We start from the raw sequence: 23,262 nt of genomic DNA, 5'->3' as shown, positions 1-23,262 counted from the left end.
GAGGGAAACCGCCTGTTGGCTCATACTTTGGTCATAGAAGGCTGAAACTACAAGACTTCAAGCTAGTATCAAGACAAACTAGCAAAGAATTCAACACTATGGAGCTACACGGATGTTGGATCAATGTTTAAAACGAAAATATTGGATTTTTGAAGAGGAAATTTGTCCGCAGTGCCTTTCCAAGAGGAGATTTTGTACACAATCTGAAACTAACCTGATAACAATTCAATCAATCGCTGGTAAATCAGTGCTTATCTAATGTCCACACTGAGCGAAGTCATGGACGAAATTGAAATCGCCGAGGACAAAAACTGGGAAGAGCTAGAGCCAAATTATTCCTTAAAAATTTTCTTGACAATTTTGTACAGCCTCATTTTGGTGACTGGAATCGTGGGTAATTCAATAACAATCCGAGTTACGCAAATTTTGAAAAGGAATGGATATTTGCAGAAAAACGTTACCGACCACATGGTTAGCCTAGCGTGCTCCGACTTGCTAGTGCTGATAATCGGAATGCCAGTGGAGTTATATAACGCAATTTGGTTTCCGTTTTCCTCCTCATCTGGTAACGTTTCCTGCAAAATCTACAACTTTCTTTTCGAAGCATGCAGCTACGCCACGATCCTGAACGTGGCTACGCTTAGCTTCGAGCGCTACGTAGCTATCTGTCATCCATTCAAGTTCAAGACATTGGGAGGGAAGAGGACGTCAGGGCTAATAACGTTTGCGTGGTTGGTATCCGTGCTAGTAGCTTTGCCGCTATTGGTCGCCACGGGAACACAAGGCCATATCCCGTTTAACAAAGACACGCCAGCTCAGAATCTAACTTTTTGTACAAACTTGCGGGATAAGTGGGTGATGTTTCGAGTTAGCATCTTCATAGCGTTTATAGTGTATATGATCGTGCTCGTCGGTGTGGCGTTCATGTGCAGAGCCATGATCCTGGTTTTGAGAAGACCGCTGAGCACGGTGGACAGAGAAGCCAATGGGAGCTACGTGGCACCAAAACACGAAAGTCCCAAAGTGAAAATGGCCCGGAAGCAGACCATTATTTTTCTAGGTAAGTCAAAATCTTATATCTATTCAATTGTGTGGTCTTAACCTGTCTTGTCATATGCTATGCAGGGGTGTAGTGGGCATGGTACGCAGGGGTACCCCGTCCACCCACTTTTCCAGATGTGAGATATAAAAAATAACAAATATAAAATCCTACAACTTAAATGTCAAACCAGAACTATTGGCAATGGTAAAAAACAACCTGCATAGGCTCATGATAGCTGCAGTACTGTCCTATAGTGACCTGCCACATGAGGGGACCAGGACTGAACCAGGACTGAACCAGGAGGACTAAACCAGGACTGAATCAGGACTAAAACAGGAGTAAACCAGTACCAAATCAGGACTGATCCCAGAACTGACCCAGGAGGACTACATAAGGACTGAACTAGGACTAAAACAGGACTGGTCCCAGGACTGAACCAGGAGGACTAATCAAGGACTGAACAAGGACAAATCAGGACAAAAACAGGACTAAACCAGAACTGAACCAGGACTGAATGTCTGGATGGGCCCGGAGGTGCACCCGCGTAGACTATAGGGTGACTGCAGGAGAAAGGTCCTGGTTTAGTCCTGGTTTAGTTCTGTGTAGTCCTGGTTTAGTCCTGGTTCAGTTCTGGTTTAGTCCTTGTTCAGTCCTGGGCACATGTGTTGTAGTTTATGATTTATGTTCTGTAGGTGATTATAAATAGTGTTAATGTTAATGACATGATTCCGCATCATTTTGAGAAAAAAAAACAAAACATCAAATATTAGAGATTTTTCCTGGGTTGACGCCTTTATGTTTGTGCTGAAAGTGGGTGATTTTTTTTTGTTTGTTTTAAAGGTAGTTAAGTTGGTGGGATTCATCCTATTGATGACGTCACGAATCGCATACCCCCACTTAAAAAATCCCCACTACATTGACTCTAACTTCTGCACATACGTAGGTATGTGCAGAAGTTAGAGTTTTGGCCTAGACTCTTGTGAATGAGTCGGCTCTTTTGAGCAGTTGAGTGTAGTCTTATTTTTTAAAAGAACCAGATCTTTTTCTTTCAAATTTTTATAACAGTTGACGCTTTGAACCAACATAAAAATCTGCACAGAAGCAGAGTAGGCAACACGGGCGAGAGCTGGGGAGCATATGTTCCCTCAGCTCTATGTTCCCATATTTCCTTTATCATCAATTTGCATCAGAATTTATCCCCATTTCTCCCAATTTGGTTGTCAATTAAATCTGACCTATTAACCAGCAGCATGAATACAGCTGTAATGTAGAGGTCATGGTGCAAAGATTCCTAGGTTGAAATTATTCTGAATCATCCCTTTAAATGCAGTATAAAAATAAAAATTACTTGATTTAGAGTTTAATTTTGAGGAAAAAATCGTATAGAAATAAGAAAAATCTTAGAAGTAAGGGAACACAGGGCTGAGGGAACATATAGAGCTGACCCAGAGAGCTTTGTGCAAGTTTTATTTAGAATTCCAAATGGTAAACACAATTCCACTTTGAGTTTGAACCATTTTAAACATCACGTTGGCTTCTCTCATATAAATAAATATGAAGAGAGCCAGTCTTTTGAACGGCTCTTTGAAATGGACACATCCAAAAGATTCGGATCCCATACAAGAGATGAATGTCCCATCGCTTATCCATGGAGGTAACCATGTGATGTCAGACCAGATCAGATGATCTGTGGAGAGGCGAGCCCAATACTGACAAATTCATTCACACTATTACTTTAACATATTCTACTGGTTGAACTGAAGTAGACGTAATTGTTATCCATGGCTCTATTTTGTTCAATAAAGGACTAAACTACTTTCTAAAGTCCATGAGAAAAAAAACACAATTAAGCAGATTATACTTAAAATGAACAGAAGCTTAATTAAACATGCATTCCTCTCATTCAGCCCCTAGCTGTAAAAGACATCTGTTCCGCATGTCTTATCTTATTATGCCTATATAGTATATATAGTACTGCCTCAAATGTATATGTGTAAAACAGAGCTGTTAAGTTTAGTTCGGGTAGATTTCTGTGTGTTTGGACAATGTGTGTGATGGATTTCCGACGTGCCCTCTCATGCTCTCACTGCTCTGCTTCAGGGTGTGCTCTTGACCCAAACTACTAGTGTAAACACAAATTACTGGAAAGCATCTGTTCATTCCACCTGTCAACAGAAATAATGATAAGACAAATATTTTAACTCACAGTTGTAAAGTACTTGTGAACAAATTAACAATTTACATGAACATTGGCTCAGGGTTTTGAAACATGTATTGACTTATGTAATGCTGAAATTATGTTCAAATTATAGGTATAACTTTTGAAATTTGAAATTGTGTCAAAATTAAAGTAATCTCGCCCAGCCCTGCCAAAAATGCACATTGTCCTTGTGTTTTTTTGGGTGCTCTGGTTTCCCTTATAAGGCATTATCCATCTAAATGGAGACATGCAGTTGATGCCACCGTGGCAAGTAGCCTGTTTTTAAGCAATAAAAACATCTGTACCAGAATAAATGTAAGATAGATAGATTTCATGCAATACCGTGGAACATTTCAGACAAATCAATAACATCTCTATAAAGGTAAGCAGGCAACAGACCCTCAACCAGAAAAGCTACATAATTCAACTTTAATTGAAGGTTAAAAAAGAGTGTTTTGTGACCTTAGTGACATTAGCAGCTCAGAACCTGCACAACCTGCACCAGTCACACCAGAGCAAACACACAGTGAGTCACAGAGGAGAAACATGTTTTGAGATCACTTATATCCATGTGCTTTGTTTGCTAACCTTATACATATATTGCCTGTTGTTCAAACATCGTGTATTTCACTAAGCCTGACCATCTTTAGACTGCTCAAACACTTGTCACAGCTACTGCATTCAAAAGTAGTTTAGTAGAATTCTCCCATGGATTTCAGAATGGTGAAAAATTGCCATAGAAATGATCACTTTAAAACAAATTTTCCTATCTTTTGACTGGTGAAAACTCCTCAAGATGTCACCTATAACAGGAAGATAAAGACACTTATGAATAGATAAAAATACAGTAATGGCATCAGTCTGCAGTGCAAATCATCTGCAATCTGACTGTCAAACAGAAACATCCACCAGCAAATTCTGACCTGTCTTCAAATGTAAACTATAGAGATTCAAGAACAGAGGTGGGTAGTACTCATTACATTTACTTGAGAGACTTTTGAAAGAGACTGTACTTTTCAGAGTAGTCTAGCAGCATACTTATACTCCTATTTAATCCGTGTGTCATTTGTTCATTCGTTTTTAAAAATAAAACCAAAATTAAGATAGCAAAAAAAATAACTGTTTTCGTCATAATTTGTCTCCAAAACCAAAATGAAAAAACGGATAATGTTTTTTTCAATTTTCGATTTTGTGTTTAAATGAATAATGGTAAAAACAGATAACAGCTGTTTCCCGTTTACGTGATTTAAACTGCGATGCCATACTTTGCACCGCATACGGACTGATCCAGGACTGAACCAGGACTGAACCACGACTAAACCGTTTTTCAGTCCCGGTCTGATCCCAGTCTCAGTCCCAGTCTCAATCACAGCCTGGTCCTGGTCTGGTCCCGGCCTCAGTCCTGGTCTTGTCCCAATCTCAGTACTGGTCTCAGTCCTGGTCCTGTTCCCGGTCTCAGTCCCAGTCTCAATCACAGCCTGGTCTTAGTCTGGTCCTGGCTTCAGTCCTGGTCTTGTCCCAGTCTCAGTCCCGGTCTCAGTCCCGGTCTGGTCCCGGTCTCAGTCCCAGTCTCAATCACAGTCAGGTCCTGGTCAGGTCCCGGCCTCAGTCCTGGTCTTGTCCCAGTCTCAGTCCTGGTCTCAGTCCTGGTCTTGTTCCCGGTCTCAATCCAAGTCTCAGTCCTGGTCAAGTTCCCAGTCTCAGTCCCGGTCAGTCCCGGTCTCAGTCCCAGTCTCAATCACAGTCAGGTCCTGGTCTGGTCCCGGCCTCAGTCCTGGTCTCAGTCCTGGTCTCAGTCCTGGTCCGGTCCCGGTTTCAGTCCCGGTCTCAATCCTGGTCCTGTTCCTGGTCTCAGTCCTGATCTGGTCCCAGTCCCGGGCTCAGGCTCGGTCTCAGTCCTGGTCCTGGTCCCGGGCTCAGCCTTCCGGTCTGGCTCCAGCCTGGTCGGACCTGGTTCAGTCCTGGTTCAGTCCTGGTTCAGTCCGTATGCAGTGCAAAGTCATGGAAACAGGAAACGCCCATCATCTGTTTTTTTCCATTATTCATTTAAACACAAAATCGAAAACTGAAAAAACAAATTGTCTGTTTTTTCATTTGGGTTTTGGAGACAAATAATGAAGAAAATAGTTGTTTTTTTCATTTTCTTATTTTTGGTTTTATATTGAAAAACAAATGAACAAATGATACACTGATTCTATTTGAGTAATTCTTTTATTGATTTTATTTATCTTACGTCTACAAGTGACAAAAGCTTTATGTCGACAATATGAACTGATTTCAACATTTGTGTTTCTTGTACCACTCCCTCAGATCTGATATAGTTTAGGTCTCATTTTTGTGTGTCTTGTGAAAATACCAGATTTTGTGCATCGTTTAATTAATATCTTGTCCTTCCAATAGCATTCACTTTAAATTATAAATCAGGTGATGTTACTTGCGTAGGAATTTCCCAAATACTCTCTTTACTCTTACTTGAATCATTTCTTGGACCACGACTTTATCCTTGTACTTGAGTAATATTATTTTGAAGTAGCTTTACTCTACCCACCTCTGCTCAAATTAAAACTGGAGATTCCAAAACACAGCACAACATATTCCCGCACAGAGCCTCTCTCCTTTTTAAAATGTTATAACAGTTTCACTTGAGACTAACTCTTAATCCGTTCTCTCTGACTTTGTGCAGTAATTAAAAGCAGAGGACGTTCTTTTCGCTGGCCGCACACGAACAAGACACCGGGTTAATTACCTTGTAGAGTTTTTTTTTCCTTCTTCTGTTTTTTTTTTTTTTTTTTTTTTTTCAGTTGAGAGCCGGCGTTTGCGAAGCGAATATTAACAATGTTTTGGTGCTTCAAGACCTTTACCCCTGACAGAAGCACTTGTGAAACCAGGTTAAACAAGGTAGAGGGTAATGGAATAGCTTTGAGTTGTTCTACACAGAATGATGGAAACTGTGGACTTGTTGCCTCTAGCGATTCACAATTAAAAACAAAATATATATTGTTTGAATGGGGACAAAGGCCTCAAAATGTTGCTGGAAGCTGGAAGAGGGTGCATCACATGACTTCACAACTTTCTTGAATCCCTAGTTTAATCTGAGCTGGAGGACAGGTCAGAGTTCAGTTGCTTCTCTGTGAGCATGAATTAACAAAGGGTTATATGTTGTTGTTTTTTTTGTTGTTGTTTTTTTCAGAACAGTTGTTATAGTTTGAGTTGAGTTTAAGCCATAAAACCTGGAGTTGTGTTTTATTTTATTCACAAATGTTTGAGGAATCCTTGATTATTAGTCCGTCTACATCTCCAAAGCTCAAAATGCTCAGTTCCATCTTAGTTTTGCGGCAGTTTTCAAGTTACCTTTTACCTTTTGAAACATTGGCAATTCCCGAGCTGAAATTATCCTAATAACTCCAGTGAAGATGTTTGGAGTTTAAAATGACAGTGGAGCACTTCCTGTATTACCACATGACATCACAAGGTGGAACAAGGTGAAGTGTTTTCAGTCTGAGAGAAGAACACCAAACTCTAAAAATGCAGGATTTGTGTGTTAAACATGTGTGAATGAAACAAAACACAACTTTAAGTATGCGAAGAAGTCATGCTCGCTGGATCATCGCTGAAGTGAAATTATAATAATCAGGTGCTCTTCAGAGATCTCAAGTGGGCAAATAACTTATTGGATGAAAAAGGAGATACGAGGCACTGTGGTATACTTTGCTATGAGTTTATTTCATGTCAAATGCCAACTCCAAGTATGTTTTTGATTAGGAAAATCATCATAGATCAGAAAATAGTGAAAATACCAAACTCCAACAAATAATGACAAATTATGAAGTTTGGACATTTTTTCACATTCCCGTAAAGATACACAGGCCCTTACAACTAATTTTATAATATTTGGATTTTTTGGATTTCTTAGTTTAAAAAAAAAAAGTTGTTTTGTCATGAAAAACTATAAGCAGACATGAACAAATGAAAAACTGTAAAGTATAAGTTAATATCATGCAATCATTTCATTGTGGGAGTTACAATGACCACTTGAAAAACACTCCAGACATGACTGATATTAGCTGCACTTGTCCTTAAACACAACAAATAACATATCACTTTTTAGTATTTTTTGTTTTAGTCATTTTTTTTTGTAACATAAGGATTATATTTATTTAGTATATTCCTGGCTTTTAATGCAGCCATACATTTATTAATTAATCATTACATTTATATAGCACCATTCAAGATACCCAAAGTGCTTCACGGTTCATTATTGATTTCTCTAGCAGATTTCTATTCTGTTGTTTAGGAGATTTGAGAAAAACATATATTGAACAATTTTACACCATGTGACTTTTGGTTGAATGTCTTGACTCAGACATGTGTCTTTTCATGTGATTGTTTTCTGAAAATAATGGACATCAGCAGACAGCATCAGCAAGTTACATTTAAATGTCTAACCCAATGTGTATGGAATCACTGTACCTGAATTAAAGTTACAAAACTGGACCCTCTCCCTCTCTTTCTTTCTTTCTCTCTCTTTTTCACTCTCTCTCTCTCTGTTTTCCTCATTCTCCCTCTCCTGTTCTTTCTCTCTGTCTGTCTCTCTCTGTCTCTTTGTGTCTCTCAGGGCAGCCCTAAAGCCATGTTCCATGTTCTATCCCCTGTTCCTCCAAAACAACTGCACTTTATCATATATGACAAGAACAGGACGATCCTGACTCACTGTAGACCAGGGGTCACCGACCACCCTCCACAGGCCTGAACCCCACAGGAAAATATTACATTTTAAGAGAAATTTTACCTATGACCATGAGAACTAAGATCCAGCGCATTGTAAAATCATCCTTGAAACAGTTGGTGTGAGTAGGGACTCTTCATGGTGAATCATTAGAACACTGTGTGAGGTGAACCGCTGCAAACCATTTCAAATCAGCGTGTTCTTTTTCATGTTTTTAAAACAGTAGAACTCAATGACAATAACTTTCCCCCATCAAACACTTACTACATATTCAGTAATCTTATTTTGTCTTCACTCACCTCTGCCTCCAAGGGGAGCATGTGAGCACTTGCTCTATGTCCCTGTTGCCCCTGTCCCTGTCACTCCTGTCCCTGCCACCCCGCACCTATCTGCCCTGTCCCTATCCCCTTGTCCCTGTTGCCCTGTCACTCCTGTCTCTGTTCTCTATCATCCCTGTCCCTCTTGCTCTTGTCCCTGCTGCCCCTGTCTATGTCGCCCCTGTCCCTGTCACTCTTGTCCCTGCTGCCTTTGTCCCTGTCACCCCCCGTCCCTCCCACCCCGCCCATATCGCCCCTACCCTGTCGCCCCTGCCCTGTCCCTACCCTTGTCCTGTTACCCTGTTACCCTGTCACCTCTGGCTTGCCCCTGTCCCTGCTGCCTGTCTGCACCTGTCCCTGCTCCTGTCTCTGTCACCTCTGTCCCTGCTGCCCTGCTCTGTCACCTCTGTCCCTGCTGCCCTGTCTCTGTCACCTCTGTCCCTGCTGCCCCTGTCTCTGTCACCTCTGTCCCTGCTGCCCCTGTCTCTGTTGTCCTTGTCCCTGCTGCCCCTGCCTCTGTCACCTCTGTCCCTGCTGCCCCTGTCTCTGTCCTCCTTGTCCCTGCTGCCCCTGTCTCTGTCACCCCTTGTCCCTGTTGCCCTGTCACTCCTGTCTCTGTGGCCTCTGTTCCTGCTGCCCCTGTCACTGTCATCCCTGTCCCTCTTGCTCTTGTCCCTGCTGCCCCTGTCTTATGTCACCCCTGTCCCTGTCACTCTTGTCCCTACTGCCTTTGTCCCTGTCACCCCGCCCCTGCCACCCCACCCATATCGCCCCTACCCTGTCGCCCCTGCCCTGCTGCCCCGTCCCTGTCGCCTCTGTCTCTGCTGCCCCTTTCCTACTACCCCTGTCTCTGTCACCTCTGTCCTTGCCACTCCGTGCCTATCAGCCCTGCCCTGTCTCCCCTTCCTTGTCCCTACCCACTTGTCCCTGTTGCCCTGTCACTCCTATCTCTGTCGCCTGTGTCCCTGCTGCCCCTGTCTCTGTTGCCTCTGTCTCTGCTGCCCCTGTCTCTGTCACCTCTGTCCCTGCTGTGCCTGTCTCTGTCGCCTCTGTCCCTCTTGCTCTTGTCCCTGCTGCCCCTGTCTCTGCTGCCCCTGTCCCTGCTGCCCCTGTCTCTGTCACCTCTGTCCCTGCTGCCCCGTCTCTGTCGCCACTGTCCCTCCTGTCCCTGTCTCTGTCCCTGTCTCCCCAGTCCCTGCCGCCCCTGTCTTATCCCTGCTTCAGATGAGTGGCAGGTGATGGTGTTTTGGCCCAGAGCTGCGTTCGCTAAAGGTGGATTCCTCAGACTGACAGTTAGGGGCTATGAGACTCCAGGGAGCAGGCCCAGAGGACATGGAGTCAAAATGAAAATAACATGCTTCAGTATCAATGTTTTTTAAACGCTAGACTTATTTATGGCCAGAGGGAAAATGTATGTTTCATCATCGGATAAACAAACTTGTATGAATGCTTAAGGTACTTTTGAACTTTTTGTTTGTACTATATCAAATCAAATACACTTTTTATGTCAGTAAGACTCATATCAGTTCTATAATGTGACCAGTTTAATAACATAATCAACTTCTCTATTCGTCCAGTCTCTTTAATTATATGATTTTATTTTGCAGTTGTTAAGGTTGTTAGTTAGAAAAATGCATTAAATATAACCCAAGAACAAAGTAGCTAATAGTATGTCTTAAATGTCAGGTGTGAGACTGTATATTGCACATTGTATATTATATTGTTTATTACGTCCACCAATATTACAATAATAACCAATATTACCAGCTTGTCAAAGCCTGATCCCATCAGATCTCAGAACCTAAGCAAGGCTGGGACTGGTTAGAACTTGGATGGGAGAATGCTGGGAATTCCAGGTGCCACAGTGGGGCGCCAGTCACAAAAAACTGTTGTAGTGTCCTTAGGCAAGACACTTCACCCACATTGCCTAGTATAAAAGTGGTGTGTGCGTGAATGATGGTGGTGATCGGAGGGACTGATGGTGCTGATTGGCATGGCAGCCACGCTTCAGTCAGTCTGCCCCAGGGCAGCTGTGGCTACAATAGTAGCTTACCACCACCGGGTGTGGAGAAAAAGAAACATGAATCTGTAATGCTCTGTAAAGCGTCTTTATGACATATGTCTTTGAAAAGCGCTATATAAAATAAAGACAGAAGACAGACAATATTATAATATACATTTTTATCTGCTTTTCCATCCTAAGCAGTAGGGATGCAACAATAACTGAACTATCGTCAAAGTTCTCACAATAATCGTGAGTCTCCCCACCATATCGTGAGCTTTCACATGATATAGTAATAAATATCGTACCGTGAGGTTCATACCGTGACAGTATCGTATCGTGAGACTTGGATATCGTTACACCTCTACTAAGCAGACTCATCTTTATTTTGTAATTATTTTAGCTAAATATATTATGCATGAATGAATATGTGTGAATATGTGGTGCAAGAATCAAACTTGTTTTTTAAACATTGATGTACTGGCAGTAGCTCAGTTGATAGTCCATTTGTGCACCGATCCAAAGGTTGGCAGTTCGAATCCTGTTCTCGACATAAACATTATTGGCAGAGCGGTCATATCCACTGACCCACAGGTTGGCTGTGCATTTCCAGCTCCCACAGATGAATGTTGTTGTTGTGTCCTTGGGCTAGACACTTAACCCACCTTGCCCTCATTGTTTGTGTACACTGGTGTATGAAAATGTGTGTGAATGGGTGAATGGTTCCTTGATGTGACATGCTTTGAGTGCCTCGAAGGTGGAAAAGTAAGTGTTATATAAAATTGTGACCATTAACCATTTACTATGTGTTTAAGTATCTCTTGTGGATCAAAAAGTGTGACTAGAATTGTATTATAATAATAATTCTGCAGTAAAATTTTCCAACAGCGTCTTGTAATCCTCCATGAGCTGAACACAACTGTTGACTGTCTGTTGTGTTTTAAATATCACAAGTTGCACATCTGGACTGGTAAAAACATCAGTCTCATATGATCTTCTGCTGAAGGCAAAACTACAGGCTCCTCCAGCAACAACAGTGTGTGTCCAGAGACCAAACAGAAGATCCAAACACAGAATCATGTAAAACACAAGATAAGCTCTTTTCATATGGGGGAAATCAGATAAGAATCCACACTATCATCTTTGTATAGAAAAAGTAGGCCGCCCTGGCTATCAACAACATTTGTGTGATGTTTTGAATAGGAATCACAAGGAGCCTCATGATTTAATGTCAATAATTGATATATTGCTGTTTTTAAGAACCAAGTACATTTTAGCAGCAATATTTCTTGGTTAAATCACTTCATCTCTCACTACATCTATTTTAATAATCAAAACACTGAATATGTCAAGTGTATAGCATAAACAAGTTTCCTTCCACTAAATAAGCAACAAAATTGTAGAACAGTCACAAAAAATTTCTAAAAGATACCAAAGATATTTATCCCGCAGCCCATGATAACCATACAGTGTCATCAAATTTAGTATCACGGTATATTGATATTTTTGCACACTCCTAATTTGTGTAACTCTGCATTATTAGTCTGTCTACATGTCCAAAGTTCAAAATGGTCTTTTCAATCTTGTGATGTCACAAAGCTGTAATCTTTCAAGTCCCCACTCACAGTAAAAATGCATATCTTTTTTTAGGTATTTCTAAAACCTGTAATTAATAGTTCCAGATAGATTTGCCATACTGTGGAACATTCCAGACAAAGCAATAACATATAGACAAGCAAGCAGCGAACCACCAATAAGAAAAAGTTACCTTTAAATGATCTGCCGTGCCTCCAGGTTGTTGTCTTATATAAACTTCTTCATGCATGATTTTATTATCACAACACCAACAGATCCCAGCGTTTAGTAAAAGTGATTCATAATATTATTCAGACAGAATGCAGTGGTCAATTTTTATTAATTATTTATTTTTATTATATTATTATTTTGCAATATAGACTACCCTATAGTGAGGCAGATGGTGAAAATGATATATAGGGTCTTTAATTAAACTCTAGAGTTAACTGTATCTTCTGCCAAATTATGATACAAAATGTGTCACTGAGTTTTATATTACTAAGACAGCACAATGATCTGATTTGTCATTAAGTACTTTTACAAAAAAAAACAACAACACCATTGGGCATAGCTCAGAAAATAACTAAAAGATCAAGAGGCAAGGTTCCATTTTCAAATAAATTGTACATTTATTTTGCACATTATTCATTTAGTCTGCATAAATAGCTCCATATATTTCATTAGTTCAGTTTAAAGTCCATTAGACAACACAAGTTAGAGCAGGGGTGTCAAACTCAAATTCACAAAGGGCCAAAATTAAAAACTGGGAGTCATGGGCCAAACTAAATATTTATTGAAAAATTTCAACAGCATCTGCATGATTTCTCTTCTTTCAAGATATGTAATTTTAAACTTTTCTTATTAAAATAAATGTTTAATAATATTTTTGCTTAAACATTGAATCCAGAACAAGCAAAATATAAAATAATAACACAATTTTAAATAAATAATGTCTCTACAGTCTATCTGTAGCCAGTGGGCCAGCTCTAATACATATTTGATATGATCTCACAAGCCAAATATTTGAATTTGTATTTGAATTTTATTATTATATCGCGGGCCAAATTTGGCCCCCAGGCCTGAGTTTGACATGTCTGAGTTAGAGAGTAAGAGTCAGCGTTGAGCTTAACAAGTCAGTCCCATGTTAATGGAACAAGAAGATAGTCCAGACATTCACAAGGGCAAAGCGATGGCTCCAGCACCCACACCACAGCTCCCATCTAGAAAGAAAAATGAAATGCTAATCCTACTGCTAAACTGGCAATGAAGGTCTGTAGCTCCAGCATACCACTTTGACCTCATATGAACACGCTATGTGAGGCTTTGACAGTGGTGCCGCAATGATCCTTCAGGTAACAGGCCACGGCATTAATGGAACAGCCGTGTTAGGATCAAACTAAGTTATTGAAGTCAACTAAGAACACGTTTTACCTGGAGAGAGGAGGAGGCAGAGGAACACCAAAGGAGCCCAGGAAATGCATAGGGCGAATGACACAAAGGAAGTGCTATTTATTTATTTATCTTTTTATTTTTTAGGAAGTGCTATTTATTGATTGATTGACCGCCTGGCCACACTGCTGCATACTCATTAAATAAAGTTGTGTGCAGCTTTACCATATCATCAAAGTCTGTTCCTTTAAAATAATGCTACGTCGGAAATTATGCATGTTGCCGAGTTTGCTGAAAAACATTGTCTTAAGCCCAATTAACAATGGCTGCCCCTGTGAATTGGGCACACAGTATTCCACTTATTAAACAAGAGATTAGACCAAATAAAGTCAAAACCTTGTTATCTAAATGTGCCGTTGGACCAAACAGTATAGCCCTCCTGAGGGATGAAAAACTTTTTTTAAAACAACTTATTTTTTAGCTTTTGAACAATAGTTTTCTTGTGTCAGACCCATTTACAGTTGCAATAAGAAATCCATTGTTTCTGGATGGCCATAGAGCAAAACATTCAGTGCAATATAAAAGCACCAAAAGCAATAGAGCGAATGAACAGTTGAAACAAAACTTCGTAGTTATAAGTTAGAATGAAATCTTGAAAAGTACAAAAAACTTAAAGTGCCAATTGTGCCAAATTGATAGTTGTTGGTTCAGTGCTCTATGGTGGTTTGTTGCAAACGGGAGGGCATCAGGCATAATTACTCCAATTCACAACACATTTTCCATTTCACTAAATACATGTTTAATTTGTAATTTTTTCTTCATCTAAAGTTTAATAGAAACAAAAAACATGAACATCAACGTTAGCTGTTTTACTCATAAAGTCAGGCTTAACTCAGCTCTGCTTCGTTTAGTAACAGTCTAAATACAAAATCGCTCCCATATTTGGAATTCTGATGTGCACTCCTTAGCAACCAAAGAGCCAATCTGGAGTCAGGCTGCTGTAGGTCCACACCCTGACAGCCTGACATATACTAGGGGTGTGCAAAAATCTTGAAATATCGACATATTGTATCGCTTAATGTGATGATACAGTATCGATATTGTGGGCTGCTGTATCAGTATATCGTCAAGAGTATTTTTTGGTGTAGGCTACCCTGGCTTAGCCTGATTCATCAGCCAGTTCTACTTTGTTTCACTTCATACACACCGTCTGACCTCGCAGCCTTAGATTTCATTAGATTTAATGTGATTTAACCAATCACTGCTATTTGGTCGTGTTGTATGTAATGCACCACTAACTGGGCTAACTCGTGTATTAAGCTTTTCCCAAATCCCATAGAAAGAAGGGCAACAACGTCTTTTCCCTTGATAAAATTCACCAAGCATTCTCTTTATTCTGGCTTTAAATCCTCGATCTCGGGAATCGTTGACGACACTGAATGTATGAATGAGCTCTTCTCTGATTGGCTGATGCCCGGACTTGCCCTTCCGGGGTTTTTGTGAACCTTCTATTGTATTTTGATTCCTGACCTAGTCACGGGAGAGAAACTAAACTGAGCGAAAGTACTAGCTGACGCCAGCCTTAAACAACATATATCTGATGTTTTGAATAGGAATCATAAGGAGCCTCATGATTTAATGTCAGTAATCGATATATTACTGTTTTTAAGAACCAAATACATTTTAGCAACAATATTTCTTGGTTACACTACTTGTGTAAAGTTAATATGAAATACATCTATTTTAATAATCAAAACAGTGAATATGTCAAGTGTATAGCATAAACAAGTTTCCTTCCACTAAATAAGCAACAAAATTGTAGAGCAAAGATAGAAAAAATATTCTTGGAGATATATTTATAGAACGGTACTATGTCAATATGTGTATTTTAATCAACTTTTTGCTTGTGTTATGCAGCACATTTGGCATTTTCTGTTGGGTATGTTTCATATTCACTTTGCACAAGAAGTGGTTTAACAGACTTTTAGTGTCACAGCCTTAATTTAGACATTATTTTTGATCGAAGTGTATCGAATCAACTTAAAACATATCTTATCGTATTGAAAATGTTCTGTATCGAGATATGTATTGTATCGTGATCTCTGTATCGAGGTATGTATAGTATTGGCAACTTCTTAATAATACCCAGCCCTACTATATACTATAATAATCAACTGATACTTTGCAGTGACATCATGCTGGGGGTGTTCTACATGAATCGCTAATGGATTGGACATTAGCACAGTGTCAAAAAAGTTTTAAAACTGTCTGAAAACAAAAGAAAAAACACAGAATAGATTTAAACTTTTTCAAATTTTCAGAAGCCTGTGATCAATATGAGCGTTCATGGTCCTGGTTAGGAGTTTGATTTTCAACAAAAAGTGATAAACTGTTGGTTAATGCTAGCTGGCTTGTGACTGTAATTTTATGTGTGAGGGACTTGTTTAAGGGTGCAAATCAGATCAAATGTTCTGTTAATCAAATGTTTCTGGTCAGATGGTGTAGAAGATAATTTGTTCCAACAGTTTTTGAATTTTAAATACCGCTGAATTTCTTACTTTGAATTTTTTAAGTCTAAAAAAAAGATGTTTGAATTATTTTTATTCAGAAATTTTGTTGCTGAATTTTAAATATACTTTTTCAATATGCTTCAAAGTCAGAATTAAAATTTCACCTTTTAAATATTCATTACAGATATTTTGAAGCCCTCAAATTCAAAAGTCAAAATTCAGAATGTAAAATTTGCAGTGAAAATTTTCACAACAAAGATCCAAGATGCCAAGGCCTAAGAAATAAATTTTGTGTGAGTAAGGAGCACAGAAGCTGTTTCTTATTGACTGTTCTTGTCTGTGGGCAGGTTTACACTTGACAAATAAAAGAGATGAGGTTTTGATGAGGCTAATTCTGACCAGACTGGTTCACTACACCATTTCCTGTTTGTAACTAAATTAGATCGGATCAATTTGAATCAATTGCTTAGGCCTTGGCATCTTGGATCTTTTCATGCACATTTTTTTCACTGCAAACACTCTGAATTTTGACTGTTGAATTTGAGGGCTTGTAAATACTTGTACTGAATATTTAAAAGGTACATTTTTTATTTTGAACTTTAAACACATAACGTACACTTAAAATTTCAGCAACTAAAATTCAGAATACCGTATTTTCCACACTATAGGGCACACTTAAAAGCCTTTAATTTCATCAAAAAACTACTGCGCATCTTATAATCCAGAGCGCCTTATATATGACTTTATTCGGGTGTCTTTGTACGACTTTAGTAAACTACATTTCTTTTAATATCAAAATGGCACCTGTCAAGAGACACGCTTACAATGCCCACTTTAAACTCAAGGCTGTTATAAAGTTAAGTGCAAGCTGCGTGGGAGCAGTGGATGAGAGAAGTCGAACACACATTCACAAAGACAGGGAGACAGCGCCGAGCGATTTACGCCACGATTTGCCAATGGATTGTGGACGCTCGGGCCAAGGATCAGTATCAACTGTGGTCCGAGCTTTCACCAAGACCAGAATCATCACTGAAATGCCAGGTAACAGTAACGACTCTGACTCGGATAATGATGAGAGGGATGCTGGCGTGCTGGATGCCGTAATCGCCCAACTGTTTGAACCGTTATGAGTTATTGTGAATACACTAACAATTTAGCTTCTCAGACAGTATTTTTTTTACGTGTTACAACTGAACTAAGTTATTGTGAATGTGTTAAATAAAGTTTGACTAACTTATCTAACTGTTGTGTTTTGTTTAATGCGCCTTATAGTTTGATGCGGTTTATATGTGAAAAAAGTTTGAAAATAGACCATTCAGTGACAGTGCACCTTGTAATCCAGAGCGCTCTATAGTGCGGAAAATACGGTAAAAATAATTCAAACATGTTTTTTTCAGAGTTAAAATATAAAAATAAAAAAGAGAGTGAGAAATTCAGTGGCATTTAAAATTCTAAATCTGATGAAACAAGTGATCTTCCATAGATAAAATACAGCACAGATTAAAGTCTAAAGACAGACAGAGCAAATGTTGATCAGGTACAAAGTCTCAATAGGGAAATGTGCCTCTTGCCTCCCATCTAGAATCTGAAAACCTCCAATAGCCTGTGTGTCTAATAGAAACAGTATTGTCTTCTATAAGCTGCTCTATATGTTTCCAAATACTCTCCTTTACTCTCTACATTGACTTGTGTAATCCCTGTGTGACTGGATCAGCTTTTTAAAGGCCCATAATGACCAATCATCTTCTTCTGTGAGCTCCCAAATCAATTCAGAGTCACATTCTAAGGATTTGAACCTAAAATGACTCATTCTCTTTCTGTTTGTTCTGCAGGGGGGAAATTACTAGTTTTTCCATTTTGAATGAGATTTCATTCAAGAGGGACTGTAGAAAGACAAGCAAGGATAAATTAGACTATTGTATATGGAAGACATACACACAGAGAGGTTTAAAACAATGTGGAATCAAGTCAGTGAATATAAAAAGATGTTAAATAAGTCATTGTTTTCAGTATTCATAAACATTTTTTAATATAAACAACTTTTTATATTTCAAATACTTTGCTTTACTGGTCCTATATTACACAAAGTTGATTCTTGTGAGCTTTAAGACGTGTTAACTCAAAAGCAAATCTGGAGTTGTGTTTTGTTTCAGTCACACATGTTTGAGTAACCCTACTACTTCTCCTTGTGATGTCATGAAGCAGTAGTTTTCAGGTTAACAGCCACAGTACCTTTTATCTATAGTTCAGTAGAGATTGGCAGTCCCAGGACTGAAATCACCCAAATGATTTTAGGCTATGTTTATATGATGATGGTCTGAACAAAAGACGCAAAAGTGGCGTCACGTCTTCACTTTTTATTCTGCATTTAGATGAGCGGTTTTGGGAGGAAATCTGCGTGCATACTGTGGTGCAAAAGTATGTGAAATTTGCGAAATAAAAAGTCAGGATGCGACAAAACATAGACTTTGTCAGGATTACTTTATCAGACCCTAGAACCCACCCAGATGTGAGGAGAACATGCAAACTCCACCTGGGAATTGAACCCTTGACCTTTTTGCAGTAAGGTGAAAGTCCTAACTACTCCACCACTGTGCCATGTAGTGGATTAGTCCCACAGGACAGAGTGAAAGAACATGAGTGGACTTAGTGGTGCCTCAGTTTTTGCTCTCATAGTTGAATCATATCCGCACACTCTTACGCTGATTGTGACATTTTCAGATGTGAATGTCAGGAACCATAACCTTTAATAGTCTTCTAATTCAGAGTCGAGAGTCTAATTAAGTAACAAATGAAACTGCTCTTTAGGGCACAGTGAGAACAGCAGAAACCAAACCAAAGAGGAAAACAGCTTATTAAATGTGTTTCATATCTCCATGTTTATTTTTTATGTATTCAATATTCATTAGTTTTAAAAAATCCACAAAAACTCCAGCTGCTTATTTCATTCTAGATTTGACTGAATTCATGGTTTTAATCAATGCAGTAAGTATCTGTTAAAAGTGTGTTAATAAAGATGAGTTCAAAGTTCTCTGTGATCAGCTCATCTTAAAACCCACTTTTATTCTCTGGCTTTTAACACTGTGTGAGTTGTGTGATCTTCTGTGTCTATTATTCTTTTGTGTTAGTGGTTTTAATGAATTATTCTTGTATTTATGTTGTAGAAATAAAGTGGATAAGATTGGCCAGTTGGCTCTAATTTGAACCCAGTTTAGTCCCTTAGGCAGTGTCAGTGGCGGAGTTAGCAATTTAGGGGCTCTAGGCAAACTTAAGTGGGTTTTTTTTTAATTGTTGTTTTTTTTAACATATTTATTGTCTGGTTTTCCCCATTGTTCTCGAGACAGGCACATCTCTGTTTATTTGAATTATGGTGGATTGGAAACTTGTCTTATTAGTTTGGTCGCTACTAGATAACCAGAGCTGAAAGTAGTTGTATTTTTTTACTAGTACAATAAAATTTTTGTTTACATCCATTACATATGATTTTTTTTCTTATGATTATTGTTTGAAAGTAAACTACTCTCATTTAAAGTCATATTGAGAGAAAATCTAATTGCTCTTAGGCCTCGGCCATTAGTAGCACTCAGGGTAATTGGTTTGGGGCCCCTCAAGGTTTTGGGGCCCTGGGCAGCTGACTACTTTTGCCTAATGGCAGTGCCGCCTTTGGGCAGTGTTAGGAAGTAACTGAATACTGAAAGTACTGGGCATTTTCTAATTGTAAAACTGTATTCTAGTACAGTTACTTTTTCACATGGTGCTATTAACCTGATTCATCAGCCAGTTTCACTTCGTGGAAACTGTCTGACCTCGCAGTGTTAGAATTAATTTGCTCGAAGGTAGGCGGGCACTTTTTATCATTTAACCAATCACTGCTATTTGGTCGTGATGTATGTAATGCGCCACTAACAGGGCTAACTGGTATATTAAGCTTTTCCCAAATCCTGTAGGAAGAAGGGCAATAACGTCTTTCCCCTTGATGAAATTCACTAAACATTCTCTTTGTTCCAGCTTTAAACCCTAGATCTTGGGAATCATTGACAACACAGAATGTATGGCTCTTCGCTGATTTGCTGCTGCCCGAACTTGCACTTCCGGGATTCTTGCAAACTGTCTAGTGTATTTTGATTCTTGACCTAGTTGCTGGAGAGAAGAGAATTGGAGCGGAGGCACTAGTGGCGCCAGCCTGGCTAATTCAGAAAAAGGGTTCTTTTCTAAAATCAAAGGGATATGTGATACTTGACATAATTTTGTCTTCAAAGTGCAGTGTAATAGTCAGAGACAAAGGAAACACAGCTCTAGAAATGTGTGTGCATGCAGTTTTCCTTCTCCAGTTAACCATAAATTAATGCATGAACAAACCGTGCATAAAAATGTATTTATGTGATGTTTTTAATTTTATAATATAAACTAAGAATACAGTGCTCTGATTGGCCCCGTGACAGAATACAAAAAAAAAAAAAAATACAAAAAAAAACCACATTTGAATGCAGGTATTCAGAGTTCTATAACTAAATACATTTTCAAAGCATTATTCCCGCCTCTAGGATGACACTTGCATATAGACCACATCAAAATTGGTTCTAAACTAGGATTAAAGTGGGGATTAATCCTGGACTATATCAGAACTAAACCAACAAGAACAGGACCAAACCAGGTCTACCATCAGGTCTAAACTGGGCTCAAACCAGGACCAAACAAGTATGAATGCATGCTGATGTAGATTTGGTTTAGTCCTGGTATAATCCAGATTTAGTTCCAGGTTTAGCCTCAATTTAGTACCAGATTGGTGTGATAGAAATATATGACTTTTTTAGGCCAGTAGGAGTTGAAATGTGATGGGGGTGAAGGTGATGTGCTCTACTCCTCTGTCCTGTTGTTTCTATCATCATTCACCCACCATCACAGAGCTGTACATGTGCAAACACTGTGCTCCATTAGGCTTTAGCATATAGGAAAACACCAACAGCTGTCTCTATAGACTTTATGAAATTATAAAACAAAGTCCCTTAACTCAACTCTTTCCAGCACAAAAAGAAGGTACTACTTACTACTACTAGGTATACTATAGCAAACTATTATAACAAAAGTCTAGATTACATTGATATTTTGCGTCAAAAATAATCAGTACTTAAGAAAATATTTTGATGTAGGCAATCTTTGATTATATGTCAAGTACATTTCCGAGGAAATAAATAAATAAATACACATTGCTACTTGAATACTCTTTTAATCAAATACTTTTATACTTTACTACTACTACTACTGCTACATACTACTAAGCACTACTATTACTATTAAGAGAACTTTTATTTGACCCACAATGGGGAAATTGCAGTGTTGTAACTACGAAGTACATGAACAGCACTAGTTGAAAATTATTTTGCATAAATAGAAAATACTTCTACTGGTGCTGCTACGTCTACTGCTGGTACCTCTTCTAAAGGAACTACTATTACTATATTATGGCTAGTACTGCTACTGCTTCTACTACTGCTGCAGAAACTTCTCTGTTATGGCTACTACTACTACCAGAGGTGAGGACTTGCAAGTCGTGACTTGGACTCAAGTCAGACTTGAGTCACTATTTTTAGGACTTGGGACTTGACTTGATAAAACAGAGAAAGACTTGGGACTACACTTGGACTTGAAGGTCAGTGACTTGGGACTACACTTGGACTTGAGCCCTGTGACTTGAGAAGACTTGATGCTTCTCCTAAAAATATTATTTTAGAAAATACTTTTCTCTTTACAGTTGATAAATGCAGTGCTGAATTTTACAGGAACAAACTGGAACATGTCCCTCCCACTTCTCTGTCACTTTGCAACTAAAGTACTGTGAGATGGTATCCTCAAATATACTACAATAATATACAGTACAATACAGATATATAGAGTACAATTCAATATATAAAGTATATACAGTACACTACAGTAAAATAGAGGATACTACTTAGAACATGGTGTTTTCATTTCAGTGCAGACTTCATGACAAAGTAACTGTTGTTTAGCAATTTTAAATCTGAATTCTTTCTGCTCTGGCCATAATGATTCACACTAAGATCTGGTCAAGACATTTAAAAAGGAAAAATTAGCATTTCTACAACTCTTATATAAATATTCATATGTAAAATACTATGATTTTTTAAGTACAATTTAGTTTAATAGTCATAAAAATTGCAAAAATCTAAGCTATATTTGGTACATTGGTTTAAAGTCTTAAAAGACTTGGGACTTGACTCGGACTTGCAAAACAACAACTTGGTCCCACCTCTGACTACTACTACACAAACTAGTACTATTATGGCTACTACTACTACTACTAAAGAATGTAGAACTATTATGATTTACTAATGAAACTAGTATTATTACAACTACTACTAAAGAAACTAGTACAACTACTCCTAAAGAAACTACTACAACTACTACTACAACCTTATCCAAATGAAGCCCAATCCTAACCTTGTACTTGGTCTTCCTCTCAGGTCTAATTGTGGGCTCTCTGATGGTGTGCTGGCTCCCCAACCAGATCCGTCGTCTGATGATGGCCGCCGTGCCCAAATCCCACTGGACCATCTCGTTTTTCCACAGCTACATCGCCCTCCACCCTGTCGCTGACACGTTCTTCTACCTTAGCTCCGTGATCAACCCTTTCCTCTACAACCTCTCCTCCAAACAATTCAGAGAGGTGTTTCTACAAGTGCTAAAATGTCGCTTGACCATTGAACACGTCAACAAAAGGAACGTGCCCAGTTCCAGAGCAGCTTCCGGCCGATCCATACAGCCGCTGTTCAAGTCTCTGAGGAGAAGTAAAGGGAATAATACCGTGGGGAAGGACAGTCACAGACCACCACCCACTTTTACGACGTTTCAACCACAAACTGATTCTGGAATTGGCTCCGAAACACAGCAGCCTCTCAATCTGCCCGAAGAGGCCGAAACAAGTGACAAAAATAAAATATCAGAGTCTGAAGTTTGATTTTTTAAAGACTTGTTTGATTTGTTTATGAATGAATGTTAAAGGCACGCTGTGTAATTTTTCTAGTGGAAGGTCTGCTACCATGTTTGTCTCCATGGAGAATTAAAATTTTCCACAGTATAGCATTAAACGTACTTATCTTGCATGTACTTTTATTTAACTAACTTGGCCTGCTTATCTTCATTTGGATTGATATGTTTAATGTTTTACAATGGAGCATTCAAGGTAAAGCTATAACATCTCCATGGAAACAAGCACGTGTTGACCACTTCATTAGAAAAGTTACATAGTGCGCCTTTAATGGATGGTATGAAAGGAGAAAACTACCTACTTTTTCAATGTATTAGAAATGGTGCCATAACAACAAACAATTTTATTTTTCAGTATAACGATGCATTGTGGAACTTTTCTGGTAGTGGGTTTGCCATCTGCTTATCTCCATGGAGATGTTAGTGCTCTGCCTGGAATGTTTCACAGTATGGCATTAAACTTATCTATTCTTATTGCAAAAATATGACCTTGAAA

At 38.9% G+C, this 23,262-nt stretch overlaps 1 protein-coding gene across 1 annotated transcript; it reads left to right on the top strand.

Moving 5' to 3' along the window:
* The first annotated feature begins 93 nt into the window (after window positions 1-93).
* Window positions 94-22,737, top strand: gpr39 (G protein-coupled receptor 39). The gene is made up of 2 exons (XM_020925449.2): window positions 94-1,060; window positions 22,244-22,737. The coding sequence occupies exons 1-2, from the start codon at window positions 259-261 to the stop codon at window positions 22,735-22,737; spliced, it is 1,296 nt and encodes a 431-aa protein (XP_020781108.1). The 5' UTR covers window positions 94-258.
* The last annotated feature ends 525 nt before the right edge of the window (window positions 22,738-23,262 follow it).

Source organism: Boleophthalmus pectinirostris, unplaced genomic scaffold, assembly GCF_026225935.1.
Source record: "Boleophthalmus pectinirostris isolate CB_2022bp ecotype Guang Dong unplaced genomic scaffold, ASM2622593v1 HiC_scaffold_1, whole genome shotgun sequence".
In the NCBI taxonomy this organism is placed as follows: Eukaryota; Metazoa; Chordata; class Actinopteri; order Gobiiformes; family Gobiidae; genus Boleophthalmus; species Boleophthalmus pectinirostris.
Note: the sequence above shows the minus strand (reverse complement) of the source record. Positions and strands in the feature narration are given on the sequence as shown.

Bases quoted from the DNA above. Each gene is read 5' to 3' on its own strand.
- gpr39 (XM_020925449.2), top strand. From the start codon at position 259: ATGTCCACACTGAGCGAAGTCATGGACGAAATTGAAATCGCCGAGGAC. The intron at 1,061-22,243 runs GTAAGTCAAAAT...TCTTCCTCTCAG, and splicing joins GCAGACCATTATTTTTCTAG to GTCTAATTGTGGGCTCTCTG.